General features: G+C 33.8%; 1 protein-coding gene across 1 annotated transcript; it reads left to right on the forward strand.

Moving 5' to 3' along the window:
* Positions 1 to 3,330: 3,330 nt before the first annotated feature.
* Positions 3,331 to 5,684, forward strand: LOC105645624 (short-chain dehydrogenase TIC 32 A, chloroplastic). Its single transcript, XM_012231272.4, has 8 exons — positions 3,331 to 3,791; positions 3,898 to 4,129; positions 4,236 to 4,315; positions 4,404 to 4,560; positions 4,667 to 4,748; positions 4,887 to 4,974; positions 5,080 to 5,126; positions 5,212 to 5,684. The coding sequence occupies exons 1-8, from the start codon at positions 3,671 to 3,673 to the stop codon at positions 5,419 to 5,421; spliced, it is 1,017 nt and encodes a 338-aa protein (XP_012086662.1). The 5' UTR covers positions 3,331 to 3,670; the 3' UTR covers positions 5,422 to 5,684.
* Positions 5,685 to 15,114: the final 9,430 nt, after the last annotated feature.

Below are 15,114 nucleotides of genomic sequence, written 5' to 3' on the forward strand. Positions count from 1 at the left end.
GGTCACTTTCTGTTTCTGAGCTTTTCTCCTAACAACCAAGAAGTTGCTGGACACAAGCAAGCAAAACCAAAACAAGGGTAAATGATCTACTTTATGATGTTTTGTGTGTGTTAGATAGGGTGCATGTTTATTAGAGTGATTAGGGTAAGATTTTAACCCTATAATATGTTGCCTAGTGTTGTTATTTGATAAGAATTATGTGAAGAAGATTAGGTTTCCTAATCATGACACAAAATTTGGATATGCTCTAGAAGAAGAAGAAGTAATTAAAATCATTGATAATACAATAATGCTTCCAAAGCTGGTGGAGTTAGTTGCTTAATATTTAATTAGTTTATGTCACCATCTTAACTATGAAACTAATAAAAGATAATTAATCATACTAATGATAATTAATTTACAAAGAAGATTTGCACATAAGCTTGTCGCACTCCAACTCAAATGTGGCCATCTTTGTGGACTCATTACATCACAAAAAGATGTAGGGCCAGTCTATTTAGTGGTTGGTGGTGGGCCATTTGATAGATCCTATTATTCTTTTTATACCCATTACGAATTTATAATAGTTTTGCTAATTAAGGATTAAAATAAAAAATTAATAATCTACCCTTAAAGCCTAATTTGTAGCAAGATTAACATGCATTTTTTTTGTTTTTATGGAATAATTAAGACAAAGATCAACACTTTAGTGCGTATATTTTACAACCCAAAAACACCCATATGGAAGAGAGTGGAAGAGGGGAAGTATCCACTGCAGGTATCTAGGAGATTCCTAATTTTGATACTAAGTCTGAGTTTGACAATAATTTTTTAAGTGCTTTTAGCGTTTTATCATTATTTTTTATAATATCCGGTGAAATGGTGTTTAGACTAGATTTAAAGATTAAGGTAGTATTTTATAAAAGATCAACCCTGCAACATTCGGACACGCTGCAAAAATAGCTATCAAAACAATTAATTTTTCCGAATAAAAATGCATATCATTAAATTAGGTATTTAAGCACTTTTTAAAATTAGAATTGGGATTATCTTTTGGAATTCTTTTTTTTTTTTTTTGAATTTTTTTTACGCTTTTTTCCTTTTTTTTTTTTCTTTTTGAAATTATCTTTGTATGGATGTGATTCATGCCATATTTTCTTGTTCCATAAGAAACCATTAACAAATTATAAGCAATTACATTACAATATTGTATGCAAAGGGGTTATTTATATCAAGATGGTGGAGAGATGATTAGTGTCATCACAAAGATTAATAAAACTAGGGTAGGAGATTAGGAAGTGTGGCCCTAATTTGAAGGGAAGAGGGCCCAATAAGATTCTGGGCTCCTCCCAAAAAATAAAACAAATTGGCAATCATTGAAGAAGAGCAATATACAATTGCACCATTCATATATTCTTTGCATATAATAATTAATAATAAATAAATAATTGTTTCCATTTGAGATTAGGAAGTAAGTGGGAAGTAATGACCAGTTGTGCATCTTATTAGTCAAATAGAGTTGGCCAACAACACACACATAAAATGAGAGGATTTTAAAAAAAAAAAAAGAAAAATATTTATTAATATTTTTAATTAATATAATAATTAAAACAATCACATACAAAATCCAATGGTTGATCTGATTGGGTGTGTCCATATGTAACAGACAAATGAAATCAACTTTTTGGTCACAACACAATGTGTATCTATAGACTACGTGTTTCTAATCCATTCACTATATTGACAAAATTAATTCATTTTAATGTTAAATTTCAGAGTCTAATCATCGCAAATTGACTCATTTTAGTCTTCTTGCTACATCATGTGTGTCACGCTGTTCTATTAGAAAAATCATTTTCTTATAAATTGACTATCTTCTTTATAAAAAAATTATGGAATCAAATAGTTTTATTCTTCAATAAATATACATTTTAAGTAAAATTATATAACAAACTTTATGCATGAATCTAGATTTTTCTTGGGTATTTTTATACTTTTTTTAGTACAAATACAATACAAATTTTATTTTCAAGATTCATAAAGTGTTTTTAATTTATTTAATATCTTTATAATTTATGTAAATATATACATATTTAAAACTATATACGTATTTGGTAATAAAAATTATAGACTTTCCATCTTGGATTAAGAATTTAAGACTAAATTGGTAATAAAAACTTTACTTTCCAAATTTGATTTTAAATAATTAATCAAAAAAATTATATTTTCATATTTGATTAATAATTCAAGGTTGAATAATTAATCAAAATTAACTTTTATCAAAAGAATTTTTGTATCAATCATAAAAATAAAGTTTAATTATTTTTATTTCTTTTTTTTATATGGAAAGGTTGTGGATTTGATTCATACAACTGATGATTCTAATTAAATTTTTAATCTTAAAAATCCGGTTCGGTTCTAATAATAAAGAAGAGTATTGCATTTGCATATTGCACAGCGAAGATTAAAGAAAAGAAAGAATGATGGACCGGCTAACTTTTTATGCCAAGGAAATGCCAGATTCGAGGCCGTAGGATTGACCGATCTGTACCCCTCACGTGCGATTCCCCTTTGACCATTTTACTCTCACTCTGCCACCTCTACCCTCGTGCCATCGATTTTTCGCCTTAATTAATCGCCGACTCATCTTCAACCAATCACCTACGTACGCATGCCAAAAGCAATTAGCGCCTCTACCACTTATTTATTACTTCTTCCGCTATAAAACTGAAGGTTTAGAGAGGGAGACCGCGAGGGTTTGATATCGAATTGAATCAAACCACGAGAATTGAAAATCAAAAATAATTTTTTATTAAAATTGAATTAAATCGAACTAAATTTATAAATCGAACTAAATGAATCAGTTTGATTTAGTTCACTTCGATAAATCGGTTCAATTTTATTTATAAAATAGTTATTTTATAATAATCAACCCAAAAATTGAAAACTGAAACCATGGAAATTGAAAACCGAATTAATCTTTTTTTCAAAGTTTGCTCCCCTCAAGAGATTATCATTCTAGTAAAAAAAAATTAAAAAAAAAAAAGTTAATAATAGCAATTATGACTGTTGGTTAGCCCGGGAACAGAATCGCCCATCCCATTGAAGGAAATGCTGTATTTAATTTAACCAACAAAAAAACCCGGTCAATTGCCGATATTTCTAATTAATCGTATTCCATACCTGATGATTAATTAAAGTAAAAAAAGTAATAATTAAGATTAAGCTTTGGATTAGGCCACCATTAAACAAACATTAAGCTGCAATCATACAACAATGACAAATGTATAATCCTCTCCTTTTTCATTTTCCCTCTTAATGGATTCTCCACTTTGTACTATTTTAAAATCCCCAACTCCTTTAATCCCTTTACCATTGCCGGTATTCCGTATCCATCAAACTCTTCTTCTTTATCTCTATCTCTATCTCTGTCTCCCTCTTTATCTCTCACGCACAGTCTGTCTCTCTCAGTAAATGCAAAACGGCGTAGCCTGCAAAAATCTGACCAACAAACAAACAAAAGCTATTTTCTCTGCTTCCATATCACCGCTATCTACACCTGCAAACTACGTGCTTCGTCTTTGCCTTTTCTCGATTCCATTGTTAGTCAATAAAGCAGTCGCTTACAATTAGTTGTGGACACTGCGGGGAGAGCGTGAAACCAAAGCATCACAGCCAGAGAGAGAAGAAAATGCTGGAAACTTTTAAGTACCTCATCGGCTCGGCCGGTCCAAGTGGATTTGGTTCTAAGTCCACCGCCGAGCAAGTGACCGAAGGATGCGATCTACGTTGCATGACCGCCATCATTACTGGTGAGCTATTCGGTTCCATTTTCCATTTGCACACAGAATATCCATTATTTTCGAGGTTTTTGTATTTTAGGAAGTTGTTTGTTTGATCGTTTGGTTTAATTTACAGGCGCTACTTCAGGAATTGGAGCGGAAACGGCGAGAGTGTTGGCGAAACAAGGAGCGAGGCTGGTATTACCGGCTCGGAACATGAAGGCAGCCGAGGACGCCAAGGCGCGTATAGTATCGGAATTTCCTGATTCCGAAATCATCGTTATGGCACTTGATCTTAGCTCTCTCAACTCCGTTCGAAACTTCGTTTTAGAGTTTGAGTCTCTCAATTTGACACTCAACCTCCTTATGTAATTATTAATTCTACAGCAACTCTATTCTTCATGAGATTTCTGTTTGGTAGTCAAGAAAACGAAGTAAAAGGAAATAAACTCATATTTTTTTCTTTGACATCAGAAATAATGCCGGAAAGTTCGCACACGAGCATGCAATATCAGAAGATGGAATAGAAATGACCTTTGCCACTAACTATCTCGGTAAATCAGGCAAAGATAATGACCGCTTTTGATAATTATACACAGAATGAATTAGACCTGAAGTTATGTTTTATGATGGAATTTTCAGGTCATTTTCTGTTGACGAAATTGTTACTAAAGAAGATGATCGAAACGGCTAGAGAATCCGGCATCCAAGGGAGAATCGTGAACGTTTCATCTAGTGTTCACAGCTGGTTTTCCGGCGATATGATCCGATATCTCGGTGAAATATCCCGAAATAAATGGTGAGATGCCAAATTAGTACTATTTTTTGGTACTAGTACAATATGCATCTTTGGTTTGACCTTTTTCTTCTGAAAATTTTGTCTTCGTCTTCTTCTCTCTCTCCAGTCATTACGATCCCACACGTGCTTACGCTCTCTCGAAGCTCGCTAACGTTTTGCACACCAAGGAGCTTGCTCAGAGACTGAAGGTGTTGGCTCTTTTATTATTTATTATTTAATGCTGCAGAAAAAAGCGAAATTTGTTGTTTTCTTTTAGTTTTTCTTTTCTTCTTTTCCATGAATTTATTGTGTCATTATTGTCTTCTTTAACTGCTTAATTAATACAGCAAATGGAAGCCAACGTGACCATCAACTGCGTCCATCCAGGAATCGTGAGAACCAGACTCACCCGGGAACGAGAAGGCCTTGCCACAGGTTAAAAACAAACTCTCTCTAAACCCAATTACATGACAAATTACTGTAAAATTAAAGGAAAAAATAGAAGAAGAATGACTAATAATTTATATTTTGCACATGCAGACATGGTGTTTTTCATGGCTTCGAAGCTTTTGAAGACAATTCCTCAGGTGATTATTAGATAACTGAGCTTGTGAAAGTTGATTTTCTTTTTTTATGATTAAATGAATAGTATTTTGTTAATTGTGTATACAGGCTGCTGCTACAACTTGTTATGTAGCTGCTCATCCAAGACTGTTGAATGTTTCTGGAAAGTATTTTGCAGATTGTAATGAAGCTTCAACGTCGAAATTGGGATCCAGCTCAACAGCAGCTACAAGGTTATGGTCCGCTTCTGAACTCATGGTTTCTAGAGAACCAAAAGCAGTTTTTGACCCACTCAATGCCATAGAATATGGTGCATAAAGAAAAATAAAAGGTAGAAGAAAACTATATATAAACGAAATAGAATATTTAGAAAAAGAAGAAGAAGAGATAACCCGATATTTAGCTAGCTCCTAATGGAGAGAAAAGGTCCAAAAAAAAAAAAGCTAGAGAAAAAGGAGAGCTTAGAAACTCATATACAAGTGTACACAGCTTAGTTAGACCAGAGTATGATTAGTATGGCATACATGTACTGGTTATATTAATAGATACTAATATATAATATGTGTCCTTTTTACTGATTATTTTTTATTTTTTGGTTAAAGGGTTTGGGATCATAAGGAATGCTAATATATATTTGAATTGGCTTGATTTGGTATAATTATAGAATGATTACAGGGTAGTGATTAAGTGCGGGAATGAGGTATCTGATTGGAAATGAAAGTGCTTGGAAACCCAAGCTAGGAGAAGATGTATATATTGTAAATAAAACCAACTAAAATGTTGAAGATTAGCTTGTTATGATTATATTGGTGTTGATGGTTTTTGATATAGCAAATTGATGAAGCTGCCAGGAATCTATAATCAAGAATTAACAATGATTAATGATATTATGTAATGGTGCAAGATTGATTTTAATTTTATTAAGAAGGGAAAAAATTGAGAAGAAAGAATAATAAGTGGGCAATAAGAACATGGGGTCGGTTTGTAGCATGTGGTGGATGATTTTTGAAGAGTATCTTTGAGGTAATGGTGGATGGGACCCTACTAACATGCGCCAGGGGATTGGGGGTTGGAGGGAAACATGCTTTTAAGGAAAGGAGATTCATAACTTTCTCTCTTACTTTCTCACCAGGTTCTATAATTACCAATCAATAGAGTTATTGTAAAAATGCATTGCTCAGGTTACCGTCTGTTTGATATCTGTAGCATATAATTAATTATTTTAATAGTTGTTAATTTATCTGTTAAATTGTTTATTAACTGTCGACCGTTTAATTAGCATTTTCATCAAACATTAAAGGAACGTCTTTAAATATTAATAAAAAGACTACATTACCAAACACTATAAATATTAGTAAAAAGACTGCACTGAAAATAATAAAAATAGTGTGTTTAACTTGAGAGCCATATGAAAATCTGCTGTGGAACATAGCCTATTTCTTTAAAAAAATATAAAAAGAAATTTGTTAAATTAAGAACACAGGTATTTGAGGTTGGCTTAGGTCACCGTTTTACACTTTCTGAAACCTCTCTTTTCTATTCTTAGAACAGTAAGTACTTGTGTGGTGTGGTATGATAACTCGTGCTTCAATTTTTCTACTTAAGACCTACATTTCTTTATTAGCCCAAGGTCCACTATTGGGTTACATGTCCCTTTCACGCACATGCATTAAATTGACAATTATCATTTCTCCGATTTGCATACCTCTTCAATGAGAATAAATATAAAGATAAGGTAAGATTTTCGAGTACCTCTGCCATGAACATTTCTGCTTCCAAGAAAAACTGGCCTCCAACTCCTTTGAAATCTGACAAGCAAAAAATGGATTCCTTTTCCGTTTCCTTGCTACTTGTTAAGAGGCGAACTATCAATCATCCACGGGGTAAAATTACCCAAATTGTTTGTTAAATCAAAGCCCAACTTTGATCAGAATCTCTTACTATATGTGATGAAAACAATGGGTAATTAGTATATAGTCCCTAGGTTTTTCTCAAATATATAAATAAAGACTTTAATTTTTAGAATTATACAATTTAATACATGTTTTATAATTCTGTTATATTTTAAGATCGGATTATTAATTTTTCTATTAAGTGATTGTAAATTGTCAAAAATACTTCTAAAAATAATTACTATATTATCTTCATGATTTATTGAAATACACTATTCTTAATTTTCATAATTTTTTATATTATCTGGTCTTTATACAATAATTATCTTTAAAGGTGTTATGAATATTTCACGACCACTTAGCGATAGTAAAAATTGCACCACTAGTGTCACGACCCATTTCCGTGGGCCGGACCGGCACTAGGGCCCAGGTAAGCTTAAGGCCCCCGAGGCCCGTAGTAAGCCTGAAACACTAAAAATTTACTATCTCAATATAATATTAAACATTTAGTCCATATGATTATGAAAAATAAACCTCAAGATTTTATTAAATCTCGGCCCGAATTTATCGGCTACAACATTCCACAGTTCGGGCCTAATTAACAATGCATCACATTTACAATATGGATTCACATAATTATCTCGTCTATAATAATAAACGATTAAAAGTATACAAATCCTACAACTGCGGAGTCACTAACTGTTAGTATACATAGTAAAATAATTATGGATCTAGGAAAAATTGTTTATTGCCCTGCGCCGAAGAAACATAGCCTAAATCGGATTAAAGGAAAAACCTACTTCCTGAAAAATCAAACAAGACATGTGAGTTTTCTAAGGAGTAATAATTATTGCACAATACACACAGTCACACAAATGTGTACACATATTAATCTAGTCATCCGACTAGTTATATGCTCACGCAGCCAGTCACACAAATGGCATATCACCAGCACTCACAATCATAACATCTTCATATAATCACATCAAGTGGAAATTAGTCAGTGGCGCCACCTGAAACCCCAACGAGCCGTCCTCACACATGGCTCGCCCTCTCATACATGTGCACCAGGGAGCCGATCCCCCATACGGCCAACTGGTTTAATCCTCACTGACCAGTCCTCTCATTGTATTTCCATTCTCTCTTTTCTTTTCCATACCAACAGGAGGCAACCCGGTGGTCTCCATCCAATCTAGATCATCAAGTGCTCACAACAGGAGGCCACCCTGCGGGCTACAATCAAATCTAGATTATCAGGTGCGCAACAACAAGAAGCCATCCTGTGGTTTTCCACATAATCCATATCATCAGGTGCACACGGGGGCGCCGATCTCCCATTTTCTCGGCCGACGGTCAAATATCATATAATATTCGGATCCATATCACAAACCGTCCTCACAAACCCACGGTGGTCCACTTCATCCCAATTCCACACAAACAAAGCATAGCATTATCACAACACAATTAATCAAACATTGCAATCAAATGCAGACATATTAATCAATTAAACATCGTAATGCAATGCACAATTAAACATCCAAAATCAATGCAAATAAATAAATAAATAGTATTAACAATAATCAACAATAATAAAATAAATAACAATATTAACAATAATAATGAAAATAAATAAATAAATATGCAAATAATTAAATGAATAATAAAGATAGTAAATAATCAGAGCACTATATTTATTATATACCAAATTATAGAACTAATCTAAATAAACTTATTAATTATGTTGTTAAATAAAAATTTAGTCTAATTTTTATCAAAATTTCGGCAGCACCTCCCCTAAAAATTGAACTATCTACCTGCTCACATATCACAATATCATTATATCTTTATCAATCAATGCACACAGCCCATCCGTCGGGCAATCAATCAATTTAAAATCCCATCCTCCTTCCATAACAACAATATCAACACTCAACCAAAAATTTACAAACTAATTCTAATAATATCCATATAAGATCATTTATTAAGTCATTAATTAATTAAATTATTAGCTTTACGGTAACTAATTTGTTAAACAGCTAAAACATATTTTTAACCATCACTAATTATAACTACTACCTATTCAAATTCGATTTTTATATCAATATCGAAAATGGCTAGGCCTCCCAAATCTTAATTTATCAAATTTCGATTCTAACCGTTAACCAACTAAAATTCGCCTTACTTCTCTTATGCACAATCGGCTAGTTTTAAACTAATGGTTATCTAGTTAACTAATTAACTAATTCTAATTTATTCTTTCTCCTTAAATCACCTAATCATAATAATAATCATGTAATTTATTTGACAATGTTCTAAACTAATTTACAATTACATTATTCTAAAGTCCTAAACCAGTTAACAAATCATGTTCGCTATCCAAATACGCACACTAATCAATCTAATTTATTTACAAAAGACTATAAATGTTCATATATTTTTAAGTTAATCCAATAAGTTAATTTCTTGTTATTCAATTTAGTCTATTTAATAACTCAATTAAATTCATTAATCAATTAATTCTACATATATAAAAATTGAGAATTGAGTCTTAGAACGTACCCATTGGGAATCGGGCGACGATTCCATGATCAGCGCGAAGAGAAGAGGATTCTGTCTCTCGGGGCCTCACCGGAGTGCCGCCGGCCGGTCACCGGACCGCCACCGCCGACCGCCGTGCACGGTGGTCGGAAAATCGAACTTGCCTGAAACTGAGCACTCTTTACACCATTAGACTCGTTTTTCTGCCAGAAGTCCGATTCCGGCGTCGGTTGAGCGAGATCAGTTCCTCTCGTTGGTTGAAACGGCTCGCCAGGGCATAGAGTCGCCACCAACGTTGCTGCCAATCCATGGAAGAGAGTCGCACTCGCCTGAATCGCAAGCCGGAGAAGGAGGGAGTGAGATCAAGCGTGGTCTGTGGCGAACTCGATGGCGCTGAGTTATGGCGCTGCTGTCGTGATCGAAGGAAGAGGGAGGAGGGGCTGTTGCGATCGCAGCTTCCAGCGACAGCCTTTCGCGTTAGAGTTGAACGGAGAGGCGCTGTGACAAGACCGGACTTGCAGCGGCGAGGAGACATCGGCGAGAAGCTCAGGTGGCTGGATCCGGAAGGGAAGGGGAGGAGTCGCGCGCCTGGAGAAGAAGAAGGGAAAGAAAAGAAGGAAAAAGAAAAATCTAGGACATTCCGGTTTGATTCGGATCGGTTCGGTCCGATTTAGTGATTTGGTCTCATTTGTTTGGTTTGCAGGTTTTTTTTTTTTTATTTATTTATTTATTTTTTTTTTCTCAAGCTGTTTGTGTGGTTTTCGAAAGGTCAATTTGGTTTTAAAGTCCAGTTCGATTTATTTTAATTATTTAGTTTGGTTCCATAATATTTTCTCCATTTACTCAATATTAATAATAAAAATATTAATAGTAACAATATTTGGTTTTAAGATAATTAATTCATACATATTCATAATAAGTTAAATTAAGGGGTTTCGTATTATTTCTCAAAAATTTTAATCATTCTCAAATCGACAATTCCGATGATGTATTTGGGCTTAGGCCCAACTCACAAACTTGGGCTCGAATTGAGATTGTTTGATATATATATAGCCCAAATAGTTGAAAGTCGATATTTTTGATTTATTAAAAATTCGAAAGTTTTCGAAAATAAAAATTCGGGGTGTTTCAATCTCCCCCCCTTAAGACAATTCGTCCTCGAATTGAAATCTAACAGGAGACGGTAAGAATGGATACATAGGGAATTCAAAGTCATAAGAAATTACTTCCATCACTAGGGAGATAGCTCAAGAGTGGATAATATGAACCGAGGAAAGAAAAATAGTCAGGTATTCTAATTGTAATTCTATCGCCAACCATCCTATTTAGTACCTCCTAGTTAAAACTTACAAGAACTTGAGTTCATTACCTAAATCTCCAATTACTATTTTCAGTCAGCTACTGAAATCTTTAGAAAATCTGTCTTTAAATAAAACTTTTACAATAAAACCGGATTTATCAAGAAGATGCATAATATATGTCATCTATTTTTCTTAAAATTATATAATTTCCTTTGAAGATTTAAATTTTCATTAAGCATTCCTTTATGAAAACCTAACATATAGTTTACAAATACAAAACGACTGAAATTTAATTTACTTATAATAATAAGATTTAACTCGTTTAATTTACATATATTATTACTAAAACTTTTCTTTAATCAAAAGTTCAGAAACCACTACTTTAATCCATAACTTTAAGAAAAAATCGTCTTGTAACTTTCATTGTCTATTAGTATCACAGGGCGACTTGGGCTCACTCTCTTAGTTCTACCTATATGTGTCTTGTTTTCCCTATAATATTCTTATTATAGATGGGTGCAATTATTAGATAGCTCATGATCTAATGACCTCACTGTACCGCCAGTTATCATGCCTCTATAAAGATTTTTAATGCTTTTAACTTAACTATCAATTTCGCTTTAACTTAATCTGTCAAGTTGCCCTAAAACTTATCAATAAAATTGATTTTCGTAATAACACCTTTTGCTAATTTACATTCCAGCTCTCTTAACTCTTTCTTTCTAATAACCCTCCTTTCCACCTATGTTGCTTATCAGTCCACTATGAAGATGGTAGAGTACTCTTATTAATTATTTCGTCTGTTAATTATCGTTAATCGTGATCCATCTAATCACCAACATTTCAATCTAAAACTTATTACTCACTCTCAATATACGCTTTCATCTAATACACAGCAATACTAATGTCTTAAGTCCTAACCTAATGCTATCCTTTCCATTTATTTTGCAACCTAGCTTCTAAACTAGAATTGTCTCCTCAAACCTTTCCAATGTTTATGTTCTTACTTAGCCACTAACTGTCTACTTTACTTAATATCATCATCACCACTTGTCTTATTCTTCTTTTCAAATCTTTCTAATTTTACTATCCTCATAATCATTTCATTTTATGATCTAATCCAATTGGCCCCGTGATATAAATAGACAACTTTTAAAAATAATTTTCTATATGAATAATCAATTTCACATTATTTATCATAACACAATTTTGAATTCAAAATTAAAATGGGGTTTTAAATTTAAAATGTCAGGTAAATAAAATGAAAACAAAAATAAAAGGTTTATATTTTTTGAATAAACTCTAAAGAAATTCAGTAGCTGTGTTGAAAACTAGACACAAATTTCTAATTACCTCAAAGTTATTATTTATGTTCAGGAATCTACCATACCAATAAAAATCCTGCTTATTTTCTACACTATCCTACTCACTGACAGGAATAGAGTTCACATGAAAAGTGGTGTACTGGGTGATCAGGCCAATCCACCACCATCAGGTATTACTCTATTCCCTAGCCTAAGGGTTGATACCAACTCTAGCCCCTATAGGTATTGCGATGGATTTATCTTATTGTCTATTTTTCACTTCAAACCTCTAATTACTTCCTTCGTAATCATAGATCTACGCAATAAGTGTGGATTTTCCCACCTCATAGGGTCTAGTGCGTCCACCATCCCTAGGGAGGAAAGTCACAAAGTTTCCTTCCTTATGTTGGTTACGGCCGATCCCAACATAAAGAAATTTCCTATACTCCGCAGTTGTGTCCTAAAACCTTAACCTAAGCTCTGATACCAACTTTGTCACGACCCATTTCCGTGGGCCGGACCGGCACTAGGGCCCAGGTAAGCTTAAGGCCCCCGAGGCCCGTAGTAAGCCTGAAACACTAAAAATTTACTATCTCAATATAATATTAAACATTTAGTCCATATGATTATGAAAAATAAACCTCAAGATTTTATTAAATCTCGGCCCGAATTTATCGGCTACAACATTCCACAGTTCGGGCCTAATTAACAATGCATCACATTTACAATATGGATTCACATAATTATCTCGTCTATAATAATAAACGATTAAAAGTATACAAATCCTACAACTGCGGAGTCACTAACTGTTAGTATACATAGTAAAATAATTATGGATCTAGGAAAAATTGTTTATTGCCCTGCGCCGAAGAAACATAGCCTAAATCGGATTAAAGGAAAAACCTACTTCCTGAAAAATCAAACAAGACATGTGAGTTTTCTAAGGAGTAATAATTATTGCACAATACACACAGTCACACAAATGTGTACACATATTAATCTAGTCATCCGACTAGTTATATGCTCACGCAGCCAGTCACACAAATGGCATATCACCAGCACTCACAATCATAACATCTTCATATAATCACATCAAGTGGAAATTAGTCAGTGGCGCCACCTGAAACCCCAACGAGCCGTCCTCACACATGGCTCGCCCTCTCATACATGTGCACCAGGGAGCCGATCCCCCATACGGCCAACTGGTTTAATCCTCACTGACCAGTCCTCTCATTGTATTTCCATTCTCTCTTTTCTTTTCCATACCAACAGGAGGCAACCCGGTGGTCTCCATCCAATCTAGATCATCAAGTGCTCACAACAGGAGGCCACCCTGCGGGCTACAATCAAATCTAGATTATCAGGTGCGCAACAACAAGAAGCCATCCTGTGGTTTTCCACATAATCCATATCATCAGGTGCACACGGGGGCGCCGATCTCCCATTTTCTCGGCCGACGGTCAAATATCATATAATATTCGGATCCATATCACAAACCGTCCTCACAAACCCACGGTGGTCCACTTCATCCCAATTCCACACAAACAAAGCATAGCATTATCACAACACAATTAATCAAACATTGCAATCAAATGCAGACATATTAATCAATTAAACATCGTAATGCAATGCACAATTAAACATCCAAAATCAATGCAAATAAATAAATAAATAGTATTAACAATAATCAACAATAATAAAATAAATAACAATATTAACAATAATAATGAAAATAAATAAATAAATATGCAAATAATTAAATGAATAATAAAGATAGTAAATAATCAGAGCACTATATTTATTATATACCAAATTATAGAACTAATCTAAATAAACTTATTAATTATGTTGTTAAATAAAAATTTAGTCTAATTTTTATCAAAATTTCGGCAGCACCTCCCCTAAAAATTGAACTATCTACCTGCTCACATATCACAATATCATTATATCTTTATCAATCAATGCACACAGCCCATCCGTCGGGCAATCAATCAATTTAAAATCCCATCCTCCTTCCATAACAACAATATCAACACTCAACCAAAAATTTACAAACTAATTCTAATAATATCCATATAAGATCATTTATTAAGTCATTAATTAATTAAATTATTAGCTTTACGGTAACTAATTTGTTAAACAGCTAAAACATATTTTTAACCATCACTAATTATAACTACTACCTATTCAAATTCGATTTTTATATCAATATCGAAAATGGCTAGGCCTCCCAAATCTTAATTTATCAAATTTCGATTCTAACCGTTAACCAACTAAAATTCGCCTTACTTCTCTTATGCACAATCGGCTAGTTTTAAACTAATGGTTATCTAGTCAACTAATTAACTAATTCTAATTTATTCTTTCTCCTTAAATCACCTAATCATAATAATAATCATGTAATTTATTTGACAATGTTCTAAACTAATTTACAATTACATTATTCTAAAGTCCTAAACCAGTTAACAAATCATGTTCGCTATCCAAATACGCACACTAATCAATCTAATTTATTTACAAAAGACTATAAATGTTCATATATTTTTAAGTTAATCCAATAAGTTAATTTCTTGTTATTCAATTTAGTCTATTTAATAACTCAATTAAATTCATTAATCAATTAATTCTACATATATAAAAATTGAGAATTGAGTCTTAGAACGTACCCATTGGGAATCGGGCGACGATTCCATGATCAGCGCGAAGAGAAGAGGATTCTGTCTCTCGGGGCCTCACCGGAGTGCCGCCGGCCGGTCACCGGACCGCCACCGCCGACCGCCGTGCACGGTGGTCGGAAAATCGAACTTGCCTGAAACTGAGCACTCTTTACACCATTAGACTCGTTTTTCTGCCAGAAGTCCGATTCCGGCGTCGGTTGAGCGAGATCAGTTCCTCTCGTTGGTTGAAACGGCTCGCCAGGGCATAGAGTCGCCACCAACGTTGCTGCCAATCCATGGAAGAGAGTCGCACTCGCCT

This window comes from Jatropha curcas, chromosome 4 (assembly GCF_041381405.1).
Source record: "Jatropha curcas cultivar XTBG-Jc1 chromosome 4, XTBG_Jcur_1.0, whole genome shotgun sequence".
NCBI lineage: Eukaryota > Viridiplantae > Streptophyta > Magnoliopsida > Malpighiales > Euphorbiaceae > Jatropha > Jatropha curcas.